Source organism: Coturnix japonica, chromosome 24 (genome assembly GCF_001577835.2).
Source record: "Coturnix japonica isolate 7356 chromosome 24, Coturnix japonica 2.1, whole genome shotgun sequence".
NCBI lineage: Eukaryota > Metazoa > Chordata > Aves > Galliformes > Phasianidae > Coturnix > Coturnix japonica.
In genome coordinates this window covers 2,352,642-2,369,041 of record NC_029539.1, presented here as the reverse complement: position 1 = coordinate 2,369,041, position 16,400 = coordinate 2,352,642, and the positions used below count along the sequence as shown (strand labels likewise).

Sequence of the window (16,400 nt, the reverse complement as noted above, 5' to 3'; positions counted from 1 at the left end):
TTTGTGTATGTAGATGTCTGCGTGCTAGTGTAAAGCAGTTAAAGTGACCACATGTGTGCTCATGTTTCTGGTAAGCATGTATTAAAGTTATTATACCAGTGTAACAAAAGCCAAAAGGAGAAGACTGGAGTTGGTACAACACCTCACCTTCATTATGCACAGCTCCTTTTTCTCCAAAGGCTGCATCTCCTCCAGAACCACGAGGACCAAGCATCTGGTAGTAGAGAAGGCTGGAGGCAATGGAAGAAGTTGATGAAGAGCATCTCTGCGTTTGACATACAGATTCACCCCACTAAAACCAGACACTGCAGCACTGCTATCCCAGTTCAAGCAGAAGCACCAAAGGCAGCTCACCTTTCCTTAAGAAGGACATACTCTGGTGGGATGTGTGGCTCACCCAGGCTCCTCCATCGTGGCTTCCAGCTCCTCAGGGGACTAAGGACAGGGACAGTGGGCTGCAGCACAATAGCCAGGGTTGTCAGCATCACAATTAGGAAGCCCAGAATGAAGAGCACCGCTAGGAAAGCCAAGAGGGATGGCAAGACATGAGAAACACAGGAAGCAGTGTGCATCAACAGCACGGTTTCCCCTTACACTGTTACTCAGTGCTCTCCTTCCCACACAGACCAGACATTTAACAACTTCCATCTTCATAACAGGGGCTTCTGCTCCTCCCCTCCTTGATCTGCTGCATGTGAGCAAGGAGACAAAGCAGTTTCAGTGCCTGCATCTGAATGTGATAGAACCAAAGCTCATGCCTGCAAATCATTACATCAGTTCTACTGTTTTGCTGCCCTCTGAGTGAAGGACAAGAGACTGGCAGGGGCAGAGCACTTACAGAGAGATAGGGCTTTGGGATAAGACCTTAACTGCCCTTGTGGTTAGCCTTTAGTGAACTTGTAAATGATGCATTTAATTCCAGTTTGGTTTATCATGGAAACATACACTTTCTGCATTCATGCCAAGGGAAACAAAGCTCTCAATTACTTGAATTCTTCAAGCAGGGTGTGGGTAGAAATGTAACTGCTCCTTCTCCCCCACTTTGGCTCCTACACAAGCAGGTTCTTGGCTAGAGAGCAGTGACCTTTGGGAAGGGAAACACCACAGGGGTAATGGATTCAAAATGACAAAGACAGTGGTTTGATGGTATTTCTAAATAAATGCTGTTTTAAACAAACCCAAGAAGGTACAACAAAGGCTATGGCTAAGCATCAGAGTTCAAGATATCACAGTATTTTGGCTGTACCTATGATGGAAGCCCAGTTAGGAGCTAAGTTCAGTTCCTGTTGCTTCAAAATCCCATGTCTGGCCAGCTGGAACAGAGAAGAGGGCTGGAAGGGCACATCTCTGGGGTCACAGCCCACATTTGCTTCATTCACAGTCACAATCAGAAAGTGCTCCTGAATGGCCCTGTCCCTGAATACATATGTCCCAGACTGCAGGAAAACATGGGCAAACCTAAAAGGGAGAAGGAAGGCACCAGAATTGATCTAAGTGCCCTTCATCTTACAGCGGGGATGACAGCTGAACACACCATACTTCTGCATTTTCACATGCTATTCACTGCCAAAAACCTAGTGATTCTGTGGAAGACTTGCTCTCAAGTTCTGCACCTAGTACACACACAGTCAGTCACACCAAATATTACCAGGAGATGTTGAGCTGAGTCTCCTGGATGAGGTGGTCCAGCCTTCGGAAGGGTCCATAATCCCAGCTAGGGTTGCTGTTATAAAGATGTTGCTTCTGATAAACAGGATAGTGGCTGGATGCACGATCTGGGAACAGTTTGGCACAACGTCAGCCACTCCGACCCATTTCAGTTAGGATAGTTGATAGCCTTCAGATTGCATTTATTTTACAGATCCCTGCAGTGTCAACTCATTTACTTGAAGGGTGCATTACTCCCCAACAAACACACAGCTCTTCTAACAGAGGAACTCTATCTGTAGTCTATAGAAATCCAGCCAAAATGTAAAGAACATCTGATGAGTCACCGACAGAGCCAGATTAAAGATCATGAATCCCTTGAAGGCAAGGGTGACTGGGAGGTGAAGGAATGTGCTCGTACATGCAGTACTACCAAATGCACAGTCATTGCTCCAAACACGTCTGGACACATATACATATCAGCAAAAAGCATTTTAAATTTTAATCTATTTACCCACACGACACTCACTGTGAGAATTGATGCTAAGCTGGAAAAGGATCGTGTCTCCTGCTTCCAAACATACCACTGGGTTAGGGACGAGGGGCAAGGTGGGCATATCTTTCAAGGAAGCCCTCTGGACTCGATGACTTTTCTGCACCAACTGATCTGATGAAAAATCTCCTGCCACAGGCAACAGAAAAACATAGCAAGTAAAGGAACAGCATGTGAAAACGCCTAACCATTGGCAATGCAGAATGTTTTATTTTGTATCTCTAAGTGATTTGAGCTCACAAGGCCAAGTTTTATTCTAAATGACATTCCCATGCATTGGGAACAATTGGAATCAAGAGCTAGTGCAAGCAAACTGACAGATTCACCGCTGAAGGGAGTTTTAGCTCCTTGGAAGGCCAAAATCATCTTAATTTGACCTTCTTCCCAGGGAGCAAAATGTGCAGCAGTGAAGGTCCCTGCTGATTACACCCAGAAAGAAAGAGATCCCTCTGCACTTTGGAAATAGTTTGGGCTGTCTGACACTGAATTCCCTTTGTGCCAACCTGCTGCCCGCTTGTTGTGATGACCTGAAGTTGACAGCTTAGCCTGGCTGGGAATTAAGCTCATCCCAAGGTGCTGTCAAGTCTTACCTAAGAGAAATGCATCCAAGACATCCACGCTGGAGACGACAAAACCTAACACTCCACTGGGATTAAACAGAGCCAAATGCACCCTCTGGCTCTTCTGTACATGTTCATCCGGGCCCAGAACATTTGTCACTTCCTATTAAAAGCAGAAGGGAACACTGATCACTCGTACAAACAACCCTGGACTCAAACCCTGCTTTGTAACCAACCTTATCATCAGCTGTACAACACTAGTGAGGCTTTTTGCCACAACTCAGGAACCATCATTTCCCATTAATGTGCCCATCTCCTGCCTGGTCAGTACTCTGGGTTATGAGATGTGCTAAGACTCTCTTTTTTCTCTCTGCTCATAGCTTTGTATGCTTCTGTAACATCAGCTACAAAATCGCAGTGTAATCTATAGGGATTCTCTGCAGGCTCACATAGAGAGCAGTGCTCTCATCCACACATACCCTGACTCCCTCGTCCATCCTCAGCAGCAGCTCTCTCTTGATGCCAAATCCCAAAGAGATCCGTGGGGCTCTCAGCAAACACATTTGGTCACAGAGCTCCTCAGCAGAGACGTACTGCTTGCAGTGACATCTGTACAGCAAACAGAAGCTTCTGATTACTTACATGAATAAACAGCTACAACATGCTGAGGGTCAAGCAAGCCTCAATCTTATTTACAATCCATATAATGAATGGGCTACTCTATATTCATAGTAAATAGGGTGGACCAAACTCACAGTCCAGCTCATCCAGTACTGGTTTTTAATGCTTCTTCCTTAACCTAAGGACCACATTACACTATTTCCACACAGAGCAGCTCCAGCAATGGAAAGTTTCTCAAAAGCACCTCCCAAAGTCCTGCCCTGAAATGACCTCGTGGCATCAGCAACTTAGCCAGTCAGAACTAATTGTGAAGCGTTCCTTAATGAGAGGCTGCTGAGACTTACATGCCCAGCTCTGCATTAACCTCTCCACCCGCAGGCCCACAAGATGGAGAGCAGTCATATTGCTCAGGAAAAACACACCGGCGTGTCGATGCTAAACGGACCTCTCCAGGAGCACAGAGCTCGTCCACCTGGAAAACCAGCACATCCAATCCGTGTCACACAAGTGTTTCAGCAGAGAAGCAGCACCCCTGAAATTCCCCACTTGTCACTGACACACAGCATAATGGTAATGCAACAAGGGGCCATTAGGTGACAACTTGAAAAGCACTGAAAAAGATCAGGACAAGTTCATTTCCCAAACTTGTCAACCAGCCCCCAATGAAGAATCCCACATTGAAAATATGGAGGTTTAAATTCCTGCATCAGTCATCTAAGATGCTTTAGCTGCTTCCCATTGTCTTTGCATAGAAATATCTTTTGCCTCTGGCCCTTACTGAATTTAGCCTTGTAATATTCCATGAACGGAGCCAAGTGACATTATACCCCAAGGAATGGTCATGGCTATCAAACAAAGCAGCCAGAGCACTTCCTTGTGTCTGTAGCAGTTCAGTGATCTGAGCTGCGATTGCTCACGGATGCTGAAGCAGTGCCCAAAGCACTGATCTACTCTCTTATCCATGTCATGCAACAACTTCATTGTGAAGCCAAGGCTTACCTGAGGTCGGCAGTCCTGGTCACTGTTGCTGTCAGAGTTTTCCTTGCCTCGCTCATCATAGTAAATATAACCTGCCTGGCAGATACAGGAGGCATCTGAGTGCTGGAAAGCCCGGTTCAGCCCATGGCAGGTACAGCTGGTAGCACCTGAGAGAAGGATGGATTTGGAGGAGAAATTAAGGTAGGGAACATAGCTGGCAAAACCTGTGCTCACAATAAAGGAGCAGTTCCAATGTTGAGTGCTCACTTAAAAACAGCAACTCACCTGGCTGTGATGAAGAGGAGCTGCCACAGGGAAAGCAGGCAACCTGAGCAGGAAGGTGATTGAAGGTGCCAGCAGGACAGGCCTGACAATCCTCTATATGCTTGGCCAAGCTATTGCTCCCATGGGTCCCCGGGGGACAGGGAACAGGGGCAGATGCCAGGGGAGGGCAGTAATAGCCAATGGGACAAGGCTTCTTGTGGTAAGTCTCACTGCCTAGAGAAGGTGGTGGGGCTGTCTCAGACACTGCTTATGGATCAGAGCAAGTGTTCTCACAGGCAGAAATCACTTATTTGTTCCAATCATACACGTACCTTTATAGATGTACATGCAAATAAATATAAACAGATACATATGGATATGTAAAATTAACTAACGTTCAACGTGTTCCAAATTAACCTATTATCTCCACTGTGCTTTACAGCACCAGATCACACATAACTGCAATTTACAGAGGAGGTCGATGAGTGGAGACCTTCAAATGCTTGTAAACAGATTCCTCCTACCTCCTAACCCAGCAGGATCCATGCAATGCTGGCTGTCACACAGCAAGGTTTGAACACCTACATTCACACTCCAACACATTAACTCATGGCCTTACAGCTGAGTCACAAAATCAGAGGAAACAGTGCTTGCGGGGGCCTCCAAAGTCATCCCTTGAGAGAAAGGACAACAAGATCCAAACCATCTTTGACGTATTTCTCTCATTTCTAACAACCTACCAGAAGAAATGCTCCACCAACCAACACGACAGCCCACATCAGGGCTTTAATACCATAGAGGATTGAGAGCTTTGCCCACACAGAACTTTCTGGTTACCACTGAAGCTATTTCTTGCACAACACAGCAGCCACATTTACCTTGTGGGCAGATGAAGCCTGCTGGGCAGGGCTGACAGGGAGCAGAGATGAAAGAGTCGTTATGATAACTGCCTGCATCACAGATCCTGCAGAACTTCTCAAAGGAATCTCTTAGCCCAGGTGAGCTGAGGGCCATGTATCCTCCTTCACAGGGCAGCGGGTGGGCACTGCCCAGGGGACAGTAATAGGGGAACACACATCTGGAAGGCAAAACAGGGAAGAACCACCTCTGAAAATGTTCTGACTTCTGGAATCAACTGGTTCCACCAGCCATGCTAAGTACTCACAGCTGCTCAGGGCTATTGTATGTTGATGAGCCTTCAGGACAGTAATACCCAGCAGGGCACACTGTGGGCACAGCTGTGAGAGCACTGCAGTATGAGCCAGGCCTGCAAGGCTTTGGATTGACTGAACCTGGTGGAAAAACAAGGTTACTGTCCATAAAAAGTCCACTTTTCCTATTGCTCATAAAAGAGCATAGAGAACCAATTTACTGTTAAGCAAGAAATGCTAACACACCTGAATATCTAAGCCCTGCATGATAAAGGATATCTCCTTTAGGAATCCCAACTAACTGAGAACAAGAAGGGAGGCCAGAGAAAGAGGAGATGGGAATTCAAAGGCCAAAAAACCAGGAAAAAGCTTCAGGTTACTAAATCTACTTCTAAAGCCACTCCACCAGTAGCCATTTCCACCAAGGGCAGCAGCAAGAATTGGGCTCCAATCACTGCTATATGCCATGGCTCTGCACTCTTCACTTGTCTGGGCTTAAACAGCTGGAAATAAAATAAAAGAGCATGATTTTATCACCTGCTGGGCACTCATAGCCAGGCTCACAAGGTACTCCTTGGGTGTTAGGTAGCCCTGTCTGTGCTGGGTCTGGGCAATAGTAGCCAGCTGAGCAGGGATCACACTCTTCCAATGATTTTGCACCAGGCTGGACCCTGGAAGTGCCAGGTGGACAAAAGAAAGCATCCCCTGTACCAGGACACCAGTATCCCAATGGGCATGGATAATCCTCAAAACTGGTTAGACCTGTTAGGAAGAGAAGAAAGGGAGGCTGAAAGGCCAGGAGGGGTTTTAGAGAAGAGCGCTAAGCACACTATGAATGTTACCCCTCCCCTTCCTACATCATCTCATGGAGTTTTGTAATCAGCTCCAGCGGTGGGAAAGCATTTGATTTCACCAGGTGCTCACCTGATAGAGGACAGTGATAGCCTGGAGGACATGGCTGGCAATCCGTCAGGCTCTGAGCTCCTGGGAGCTTGCGGTAAGTATGGGGAGGGCATTTCTGAGGTGCCAACAGACCGTCTTGGTCACTGCCATTACTTCCAAAGCAATAGTGCCCTGAGGGACACGGAGTGGCCTCTGAGTCTCCTACCAAACAGAAAAGCCAGCTTTAAGGAGCCACCTCTTCACTGTGATTGCAACCCCTTTTTTCTGCACCCTACCTGGGTCCCTCCTAAACCATTGTATCTAGGAGTATGATCTACACCCACAATTCAAGAAACAAAGACAGTTCAAACTCCTCTTCTGGCAGGTGGAACACAGAGCTGTGTGGAGACTTGCTTTGACTCCAGAATCACAGCACATCCCACAGCAAGGACTGATCCACAGTGCAGTGTCTGATACTAAAGTTAGTCTGAACAGAGTCAGGGATACACACAAAGAAACTCTCATTGCTTCCCCTCACTATTATCCAAGACTCCAACCTGCTTTGCACCAGTGGCCTGGTGGACAGGGCAGGCAGTCTTCCTTCTTCCCAGCCCCTGGAACATCCCTAATAGTATTGGCAGGACATGGTATAGGTAACTCAGAGCCCTCCAGGCAGTAGAAACCTGCAGAAATAGATGGGGAAGGGATGAAAGTAAAACAGAGAAGCCTTCTAGTGGGGGGGGAAAAAAATGATTCAAGAAGCATCTCCTGTCATAGGATTAACATCTACACAGCTGCTGGGATTCAACAACCAAATCAACAGCCTTCAGACATTTCTGGACCAGCAGCCTGGCACCACAAATTTAAGGTGGCATATTTCATTGAGCAAGCTTCTTTTACATCTTTTGACTAAAGAAGACAACGCCAATGAGCATGACAACCTCTAAGTGGGTATCGTAATATATTATGTAGGATCACAGATGTTCTCTACTTGGTTAGAAGCAACTCTCTACATGCTGTGATGACACTTCCAAACATTCTCACCTGCAGGACACAGCCCAGCACATGCCTGACCCCATTGGCATCCAGACAGAAAGCGCCAGGAAAAGCCAGGGCCCTGTGGAGTAGGCTGGGAGCTCCCAGCAAGACAGAAGTATCCAGCAGCACATTTCCCCACTAGCTGTCCATGCCTGGAGCAGAGAGAGAAAGAAATTTGGTGTTGACTGATCAGCACAAAACAAGGATGTTGAGCTGCTTAGGAAGCTGAGGAAAAAACCATCAGAAACAAATGGTCATTACCTGCAGTAGTGACCAGGTAAGCAAGGCAGGCATTGCTTCTCATTCCAGAGGCCAGTCATATTTGGAAGAGTAAAGGTGCCTTCAGGACATGTCTGAGGAAACTGTGTGCCTGACAGGGAAAAGATAGAAAATAAAGCATCCTAGGAAGACCTTATGATCTGACATGACCCTACAACCATATCAGAGTAACAATCACCTCCCAAGAAGCAAGGCAGCACAATGCAAGGTTTGTCAGTTCCTCATTCCCTGGCCTACAGGGCTGATATTGGGTCTGTACGACTCTAGCACAACAATAAGGCATGCAAGGTTTGAGCCCTTGGCATAGCTGGTGTGCCAGTTTCAGAGTACCTGTAGGACAGTACATATGTGGTGGGCAGCTCTTGGGGTCTCCAGCCACCATCTCCTGGCAGTAGAATCCCCTCTGGCATGGAATACAGGATGCAGAGCCCCTGGCTGGCTGGTATTCCCCAGCAGGGCATGGTGTTGGGTGGGCTGCTCCTGACCGGCAGAAGTGACCCTAGCAATGAGAAAGGAGGATTCCACGCATACTGCAATAAACTTCAGGTCTGTGTAAATTGAACACCAGCATTACCAAACCAACATTCCCTGTGGATATCATCACCATTTCAAACAGGCCTATAGGAGGCTTTATCAGAGGAAAACACCTGCCCAGACGCCCACCTCTTTCACTGCCCTGATGTCACTGAGCAGTACCTTAGGGCAGAGAAATGCTGTGGGGCTGAAGGAGCTGAAGTTTGCTGGGCAGTAAAATCCCTCAGTACAAGGTCCTGTTGGAGAACTCAAACCAATGCTAGCACAGAAACACCCAGGATAGCACGGCACACAGCTCTCTGGAGAGGTACCACCTGAAAACAAAAACAGAACTCGAAGTCAGTGACAGAGAACATGGAAGCATCCCCTAGATCAGTCACAGTGCTGTAAGCATCTACTTGCAAAGGAAAACCCATCACCTTGGCCACAAGTAGCCAAGACCCCCAATGCTGTGGGCTACAAGAGAAACATGCTGAGTGTGAACTCACACTCACCTGTGTTGTTGTTCAGGGTCCCAACTGGGCAGGCAACTGGGAAAGGAGTGCCCTCTGGACAATAATGTCCAAGTGGGCAGGGCCCATTGAGTGGGAATGCTGGTGTCCCATGTGGAACTGCATCAGTGGCTCCTCCTTCACAATAGTACCCAGCTGAACACAGACCTGCCACCGGAGAGCAGAGAAATGGTCATTGAAAATGATGGAAGCATCTCATGAATGCCTCAGAAGTAGGCAAGAAGCTGAATCCCATCCTGGGCCCATTTCATAGCTCTACTGATATCCTGCAGAGTTTAACTTTTGGTTTGCTTACCCTCCTCCTCCAGAGGCCTCCATTGCCTCCCTTCTTTACATGCACTGACCTCAACTGGTATTTATCTATTTTTTTTAGACTATTCTTAAGTCTCTAACTCGTTCACACATTCTGTGGATAAACTTCTTTCCAAGGGAAGACTTCTGTATTTCTTCTGCTCATATGCCTAACTTTTGCATTTTAGCTGAGCAACAGCTACTCTGCACAAACAAAAAATGGGGTTGGGGAAGTATTTAAGTGGACAGAAAGAAGAGCTCTTCAACTCACCATCAGGTTCCCAATTAGCATCTCCTCTGCAGTACCTCCCCACTGGACACAGCTTGCAAGCACTGAGAGCCAATGCCCCCTCCATGACATTCAGTGTCCCCTCGGGGCATGGCAGAGGAGCAGCAGTCCTAGCTGGACAATAGTAACCTGTATAGTGAGAGGTGAATGAGGCACTGCTCAGAAAAGAAGGGAGGAATCAGCATTCCTGCTTATCTTTCTCTATCCAACTGCAAATATCCCATTCCCAACTCCATACTGCTATGGTCAGATAGAAAGAGGTGTGCAGGCACACAACACAACACACTTGATTGCATGCCAGGGGTTTTGTGGCATATATTATTGCTTACCTCTGGGACAGCTGAGTGGCTCTGCAGTGGCTGCATGGCTGCAGGCCATACCAGCTGGGCAAGGGAGGCAAGTACTCGCTCCAGGCATAGGGCTGAAGGTGCCAGGCTCACAGGGCAGTTCTAGCCCAGTGCCAGCAGGACAGTAGAAGCCACTAGGACATCTGTATCCATAAACCCCATCAAAAGGGCAGGGAGCAGAGCTTCCTTCCAAACAAACATACCTATAAAGAAGAGAATTCTGTGCTGGAACCATAGGCCCACAGCTGCTAAAGGAGCAGCATCAAGCAAAAGGACAGCAAAGCTGCCTGTCAGCATTTGCTTACTCAGAAGCAAGGCCTGCTATACCGAGCAGCAGTTGTGATTTGGTCCAGCATGTTCAAGAACTGTTAGCTATCAGAAATCTTTTCCTACTAAACCCTGTTACATGCACCATAGTGAGATCACTTCTAAGCTTTTCCTTTCACAGATTAAAGGAACTGAGCTCCTATGGCCTCTTGTTACAAGGCACACTCACGAGATGGGAAAATACTGCTGACAGCACTTTGCTGTTTGGCTGATGCAGGCCAGCATTGCTTCCTTGTCTCTACTTATTGCACCACCTGGTGGGAGCAGAGAGAAAACAGAGGGGGAAAAAGGATGCAAATTTGCAGCAAGCGTGTTTATGGTAAATAAAGTGCTTGTAATTAATTAAGCCTACAGTAAAAGACTATGTAGAAGGCTGATGCAGAATGTGAGGCAAATGTATGGCTCTGAAACACATGCCAGGACCACCAAGCAGATGCTGTACAGCAGTATGTAACCTAGAGGGCTCAGAGCAAACTCTTTGCAGTTTAGTTATTTTTGACTGTAAATATTTGCACACAAGGGATTGGGCAAGATAGATCCAGGTCCAGTGTTTAGTTTGGACGCCCCTCTGCTCCAGCCTACACAGCAATCCTGCCAGCTGTATTTTCCCACTAACAAGTGACGGTCTCACCGCACCCTGCATTACACAGCGATGTCTGAGCCAGATCAAACAATCCTGCCCTGCTGCAATATCGGCCAGCGGGGCAGGGCTGGCACTGCTCTTCTGCCTGCAGGCCCCTGACAGCAGAGAAGGAGCCAGGAGGGCAGGGCATGGGATTCTCAGTTCCATTGGGGCAGTAGTGTCCTGCAGGACAGATGTCATTACCAGGCAACACAGGGCCAGCAAATTCTACCTGTGTGAGAAAAAAGAAACAAAAAAAAGAGGAAAAAAAATGTTATCAAAACAAGATTTGGCCCAAAATACTACAAAGATGTTCTGGAAAGGGTACATATAGGTTGAATTCTTCAAGTTTTCTGCTACTGAAACTAAATGTAAACCACAGCTGGCACAAAAAGGGCACTGGAAGGGCTGGTTGCTGAACCACAGCTACCCAGTCACTGCACTCATTGTATGGAAGAGAGCTGAGACAGGCACACTCCAGTGATATCTCCAGAAATGGATGTCTGGCCATCACTTGTTAGCAGTTCAGACATTAAAAGCAGCATGTCAGTCCACCTGAGCAGCTACCAAGGGCAATAGCAGTGGGAAAGAGCAATGCTGTGCAAAGCAGTGAGACTTAAACACGACACTAAAATCCATGACATTGTGAGAGTCCCAGTCCTTGTCCTCAGGATGCAAGGTTTACTGCGCTGTTTGCCAGTGCTCACTCACCCTGTGTTTGAAAGGGGTTGGGCTGATGGCTCCCTTGGCACAATGATAACCTGAATAGCAAAATCCAGAGGGCTGTGAAAGACCTGGTGCTGAGCAATACATACCTAAAACAAACATAAAAGTGATCTTACTGAAATGGCTGGCACAGAAGATTGCTGAAGGAATCAATAAGCTGAAGGAGAAGTCATGTTTTCCTAAACCTTGCCATGTACACCCTCAGGTTTTTTTGTTCCAAGTCCCTACTTACCTGCTGGGCAGGGATCACAGTCAGAGTCACTGGTGGCACCAGCCCTGGGGCCAAAGGTGCCCACTGGACATGGATGCTCTGTACTGAAGTTGGTACCTGGCAGACAGAAGTACCCAGCAGGGCACAGCTCAGGAGTATGTGCTCCAGAACCTGTAGGACACAAAAAGCATCTTGATCAGGAAACATTACAAGACACGACAAGCAGTGTCATTCTCCATCAACATATTCAAGTTAAACCCAGGATGTGGGATTCATTGTGTGTACTTCTGATGCAGTTGTTCAGATTCACGCTGCAGTAACTGGATAGAAACAGGACTTCCAGAAGAGCTGCGCTTCAAGTGCAATTCATCTCATCCTAAGGCAGACAACTAAAAATGAGATAAATTGCACCCTTAATGTCCTGGGCATTAAGTTTCTTTGCCCCAAAAAGGAGAAAGATTTGACTTCTGCTTACTTTTTCAACAACTTCGTAGCCTTAAAACCCTGTTTTGGCTTCCACTCTTGGCAGATACTGATGCCTCTGTTTGTCTAGTCCTATCCAACACTTAGTAGAACCTTAACTAAAATAAGGAAGTTATGGCATTCAAAATCCTTTTTGTCCTGCTAAATCTCAGTGAGACTCAGCTCTCAGTGACACAAAATCCATTTTTATCACAATACACAGCCCTGCTTTTGTTAGCTTGGGCAGACTCCCTAAGTCCCTCCCATGACCAATAGGTCCCATTCTCGATCCTGTGGGGCAGTAGCAGCCTCATAGGCGATGAAAGGGAATGGAAATAGCTGAAGCCTGGCCAGGCAGGCAGCAGTACCCTGCAGAACATGCTCCCCTGGATGTGATTTTGCCCAGTCCTGCAACAATGAAAGCAAAAGCCTTTCCTTTCTCAGATCAAAGACAAAAGAAAACCCTTATCTTCTGAAAGCACAACCCCCTTCATCATTCACCTGTCACCAATATCAGAAAGAACGTGTTCTCTAAAGTTCAGCCTCAGACATAGAACATCTTAGCACAAAGGAAAAGCGATTCTGAATTGTATGCATGTGGGAAATGTGGACTTCCATGTGCAATTGTACTTTTGGAAGTCTTGCTTGTGGTTCCAGCTCTGCTACCAACATGATTTAAGTCTTTCCCTCTCTCCTACTCCAGTTTCCTACCTGAAAAAGGATAAGCTGCTTTGTCTTATGGAAGGGGCAGGTGAATCTGCTACCACCAGTGTGACCTCAAATACTTCAGAGTCATGGGGGTAGTTAACATGCACACTATGCAGGCAGATTGTGAGAAGCTCTGAGTAGCTCTAAAGCAGAGACCCAGGCTGAGAGCCAGCACCAAGTACCTGTCTGCCAGGCTGTTTTGTTTTCCCAGAGAGGCTGAAAACTTGTAAGACACCTAGAAAGGGTGTCAGAGCCAAGGAACTGAGATGATATCGAATAGCAAGTGGTGTTTTGAGTGCTATAGAAAAGCCCACAGGAACTGAAATAACATGGGGGTGTTTATGCTTAGTAAATGTTCTACCAAAGAAAAAGTGTGGCATACCAGGAGTTGGTTCCTCCTCTGCCTAAGGACAAGCTGAAAGGAATAAAGCTGTAAAATGTACCTACCTCGCCCTACTTTATATTGTGCAAACCCCAGTTCTCAAATGTCAGCACTCACCACTGCAGAAATATCCAGCTGGGCAGAGCTGACAGTCTGCTGGCTGCCACTTTCCTCTCTCAGAATTGAAGTGACCAGGGCTGCAAGGAACAGGGGATTCAGAGCCTTTGGGACAGTAAAAACCAGGGGGACACTGCTTATGGTCCGGCCGTGTGGATTCACCATCACAAAAATAGCCAGCAGAGCACGATCCTGCAAGAAAGAAAAGCTTCTGCATTAGGGTTGAGCACCCAGCAAACATTAAAATTACCCAAATAAAGGATGTTCGGTTCAGTCAATACACACCAGAAACACTCATCAAGCCCTCTCCTTGGCAGAACTTCCCTCCTGGGCAGGGCAGACAGGCATTGTGGTAAGCCATCCCAAACTGAGGCAAAAACATGCCATTTGGACATGGCTGTGGCTCATTGCTGCCTGCTGGGCAGTAATGGCCTGCTGGGCAGAGTCCACCAGTGGCATCATTGGCAGGATTGGGTACACGTGCCTTTAAAGTGCAGTAAAACCCGGGCATACATGGACCACTTGGGGAAACGAGTCCTAAAGAGAAGGAATACAAAGTCAAATAAGCCGGTGTGTTACATAATTCACAGCTTCTGGACTAAACAAGGCAGACAAGCCTTGTCAGCACAATGAATTCAGCATCTTCTGACTTGTGGTTACATTCGTTATCTAAAAGCTACATCTGCAGGCTCCACACTTTCTCACACAGCTGACTACCAAGTAGCTAAAGGCCTTAACATTCTAGATCAACTTACAGAAACAACTCCTAGAGCCTAAGCAACTTGGCTTTTGGTTCAATAATCTTATCCAAAATATCCACCTTAACCCACCTCTTTAAATTTGCAAAAGATAGATTCACAGAGATGTAATGGCCATCAACAATTACTACTCAACAGGTCCCAGAGGTCACTGCAGGCTCCTTAAAAGTCATACGAACTGCATACAGAAAACTCGACGCATCAGGAACTTTAATCCAGATATAACACAGGCTGGGAATTGTATTTAACCCACACGTGGTCCTTACCTGCACTGGCACAAAATGTGCCCCCAGGACAAGGCAAGCACTCTCTAGGGTTTCTCAGTCCAGTTTTGTTACTATAAGTCCCTGCTGGACATGGGTACTGATTACCAGCTATTGTGCCTGGTGGGCAGTAATATCCTGCCGGACAGACCATTGGTTTGATCACTCCACGTGAGTTGTTATGGAGACTGGATGGACGGTGGTCTTGGGCACAGAACCTAGAAAATAAAATCCAAGTACTGCCTCAGTCCACGCTCTCCCTTTGTTCTAAGGGACTAAGAAACACTTTCTGCACAACAGCGACAGTCTGAGATGACAAGAAAAGGAAAGTAAATTACTTGAAGTGATACAGAGAGCTGAGATGGAGCCTGTCAGGAACATTCTGTCTTTCCCAGCAGATTCACCTACTAGGATGAATCTTCTGCAACGCAGGTTGCAATGCAGAAAATACCATAATAAAGGGAAAAGTAATACAAAAACAGGAAGAAAAAACCCAGCCATGTGTATCAAAGGAAACAACACACAGTGCAGCTGCCTAAGGCAGATGGAAATACACACGTGAATAGGCAAGCAAAGAATCAAAATGAAGCAGCAAATCCATTTCACTTACATTCCTGCTGGGCACATTTCACACTGGCTTTTACCAGCCTGGTCCTGGTATTTTCCGGAGGGGCAGGGTATGGGCTCAGGGCTGCCAGCAGGGCAATAGTGACCCAGGGGACATAAATAATCTAGAGGGAAATAAAGAAGAAATACTTATAATTGCTCTGCATGTGACCAGTGTCACTGGAAGCACCATCACCACAAATCTAGAACAGGAAGATTTAAGATAAGATTTAAGATGAGGTGAATTCCTATTCCTGGTCTAGACTGAGCAGTACAATCACTTGCTTAACATATCTGTAGATTCTACCCAGGAAGGAAATCATCATCTAGAAATCTCTCATTCAACTTAATTGGTAGTCTCATTAGCAGTGATGTTAAAGGACGGCTCTGACTGCAGCAGAGACTCTTACACGTGCTCAGCTCACTACTGTTGTACAACCTTTCTTTTAGGAATGCTCAAAGAACATCCTCCCGACAGCTGCACAGCAGCATATATGCCACAGACTGAGGCTCCAGAGGCAGTTGTGCAATTACTGTCTGAATTTAGGACTGATGCTTCCAATACAACAACAGTAGATTAGCAGCTAAGATTTCATGCTGACAGCAGCTGCCCCTTGGGGAACATAAAGGCACGCTTCAGTGCAAAATAACAAGGGGCTGCAAAACAATGGCACAGACTCAGATGAGCTCAGCAACTCACTCAGTGTTGGTAAGAGAAATGATGGCATGCAGCAGCTGCTGTCAAGCCTACCACAGGGACAGGGAGATGGAGAAGAAATGAACCAACAAGGCAAAAGGTTCCTGCTTGGCACTGCCCAGATGATCCAGCAGCTGGAACTGCCATGCCCACTGATGGAAAGAATAGAGGTTGAGCTGAAGCAGATAAATTGCAAGGGGTCTATCTTACCTAAAGAGCTAAGAACAGAATTAGAGCACTCAAAGAAAGCAGCAAGGGAATCAAGCCATTTGAGCCCTCTAGGTGACTCCACGCTACCACTGCTACAGTAATAATGATTATTACACTTTATCGTACCTGAGTAGTTTCCAAGAAACACTGGCTTGCTTGACATGGATCCAGGTGGACAAAACCATCCAGGCATGCACAGACCATCTGGTCTTGTTAGGCCTGGCTTGGAACAAACCCTTCCAGGAGGACACAGCTGGCACTTGGAAGCATCCCTGATATTTAAAGCATCACTGTACGTTCCAGGAGGACAAGGATACTGAGTGGCAAATTTGGTACTCCTGGGGCAGTAGTGACCTAGGAGAGAA

General features: G+C 46.8%; 1 protein-coding gene across 2 annotated transcripts in view; it reads right to left on the bottom strand.

Moving 5' to 3' along the window:
• The window catches only part of LOC107324095 (zonadhesin-like), a 115,532-nt gene that overhangs the window by 48,919 nt on the left and 50,213 nt on the right, over positions 1-16,400 (bottom strand). The window contains exons 41-70 of one of the 2 annotated variants that reach the window (XM_032449129.1): positions 16,162-16,389; positions 15,133-15,253; positions 14,526-14,740; positions 13,787-14,038; positions 13,502-13,693; positions 11,854-12,003; positions 11,607-11,710; positions 10,910-11,127; positions 9,929-10,149; positions 9,582-9,728; positions 9,002-9,166; positions 8,670-8,821; positions 8,304-8,472; positions 7,956-8,064; positions 7,701-7,846; positions 7,214-7,339; positions 6,699-6,878; positions 6,312-6,536; positions 5,789-5,915; positions 5,502-5,701; positions 4,645-4,857; positions 4,381-4,526; positions 3,726-3,853; positions 3,240-3,369; positions 2,791-2,923; positions 2,177-2,329; positions 1,649-1,775; positions 1,247-1,458; positions 355-517; positions 148-230 (exon numbers count right to left, since the gene is read on the bottom strand). In XM_032449129.1, coding sequence (XP_032305020.1) covers positions 148-230; positions 355-517; positions 1,247-1,458; positions 1,649-1,775; positions 2,177-2,329; positions 2,791-2,923; positions 3,240-3,369; positions 3,726-3,853; positions 4,381-4,526; positions 4,645-4,857; positions 5,502-5,701; positions 5,789-5,915; positions 6,312-6,536; positions 6,699-6,878; positions 7,214-7,339; positions 7,701-7,846; positions 7,956-8,064; positions 8,304-8,472; positions 8,670-8,821; positions 9,002-9,166; positions 9,582-9,728; positions 9,929-10,149; positions 10,910-11,127; positions 11,607-11,710; positions 11,854-12,003; positions 13,502-13,693; positions 13,787-14,038; positions 14,526-14,740; positions 15,133-15,253; positions 16,162-16,389 — 4,935 coding nt within the window. Of the gene's footprint in view, positions 1-147; positions 231-354; positions 518-1,246; positions 1,459-1,648; positions 1,776-2,176; positions 2,330-2,790; positions 2,924-3,239; positions 3,370-3,725; positions 3,854-4,380; positions 4,527-4,644; positions 4,858-5,501; positions 5,702-5,788; positions 5,916-6,311; positions 6,537-6,698; positions 6,879-7,213; positions 7,340-7,700; positions 7,847-7,955; positions 8,065-8,303; positions 8,473-8,669; positions 8,822-9,001; positions 9,167-9,581; positions 9,729-9,928; positions 10,150-10,909; positions 11,128-11,606; positions 11,711-11,853; positions 12,004-13,501; positions 13,694-13,786; positions 14,039-14,525; positions 14,741-15,132; positions 15,254-16,161; positions 16,390-16,400 lie in introns of those variants that run through there. The other variant, XM_032449130.1, reaches the window with a different exon arrangement.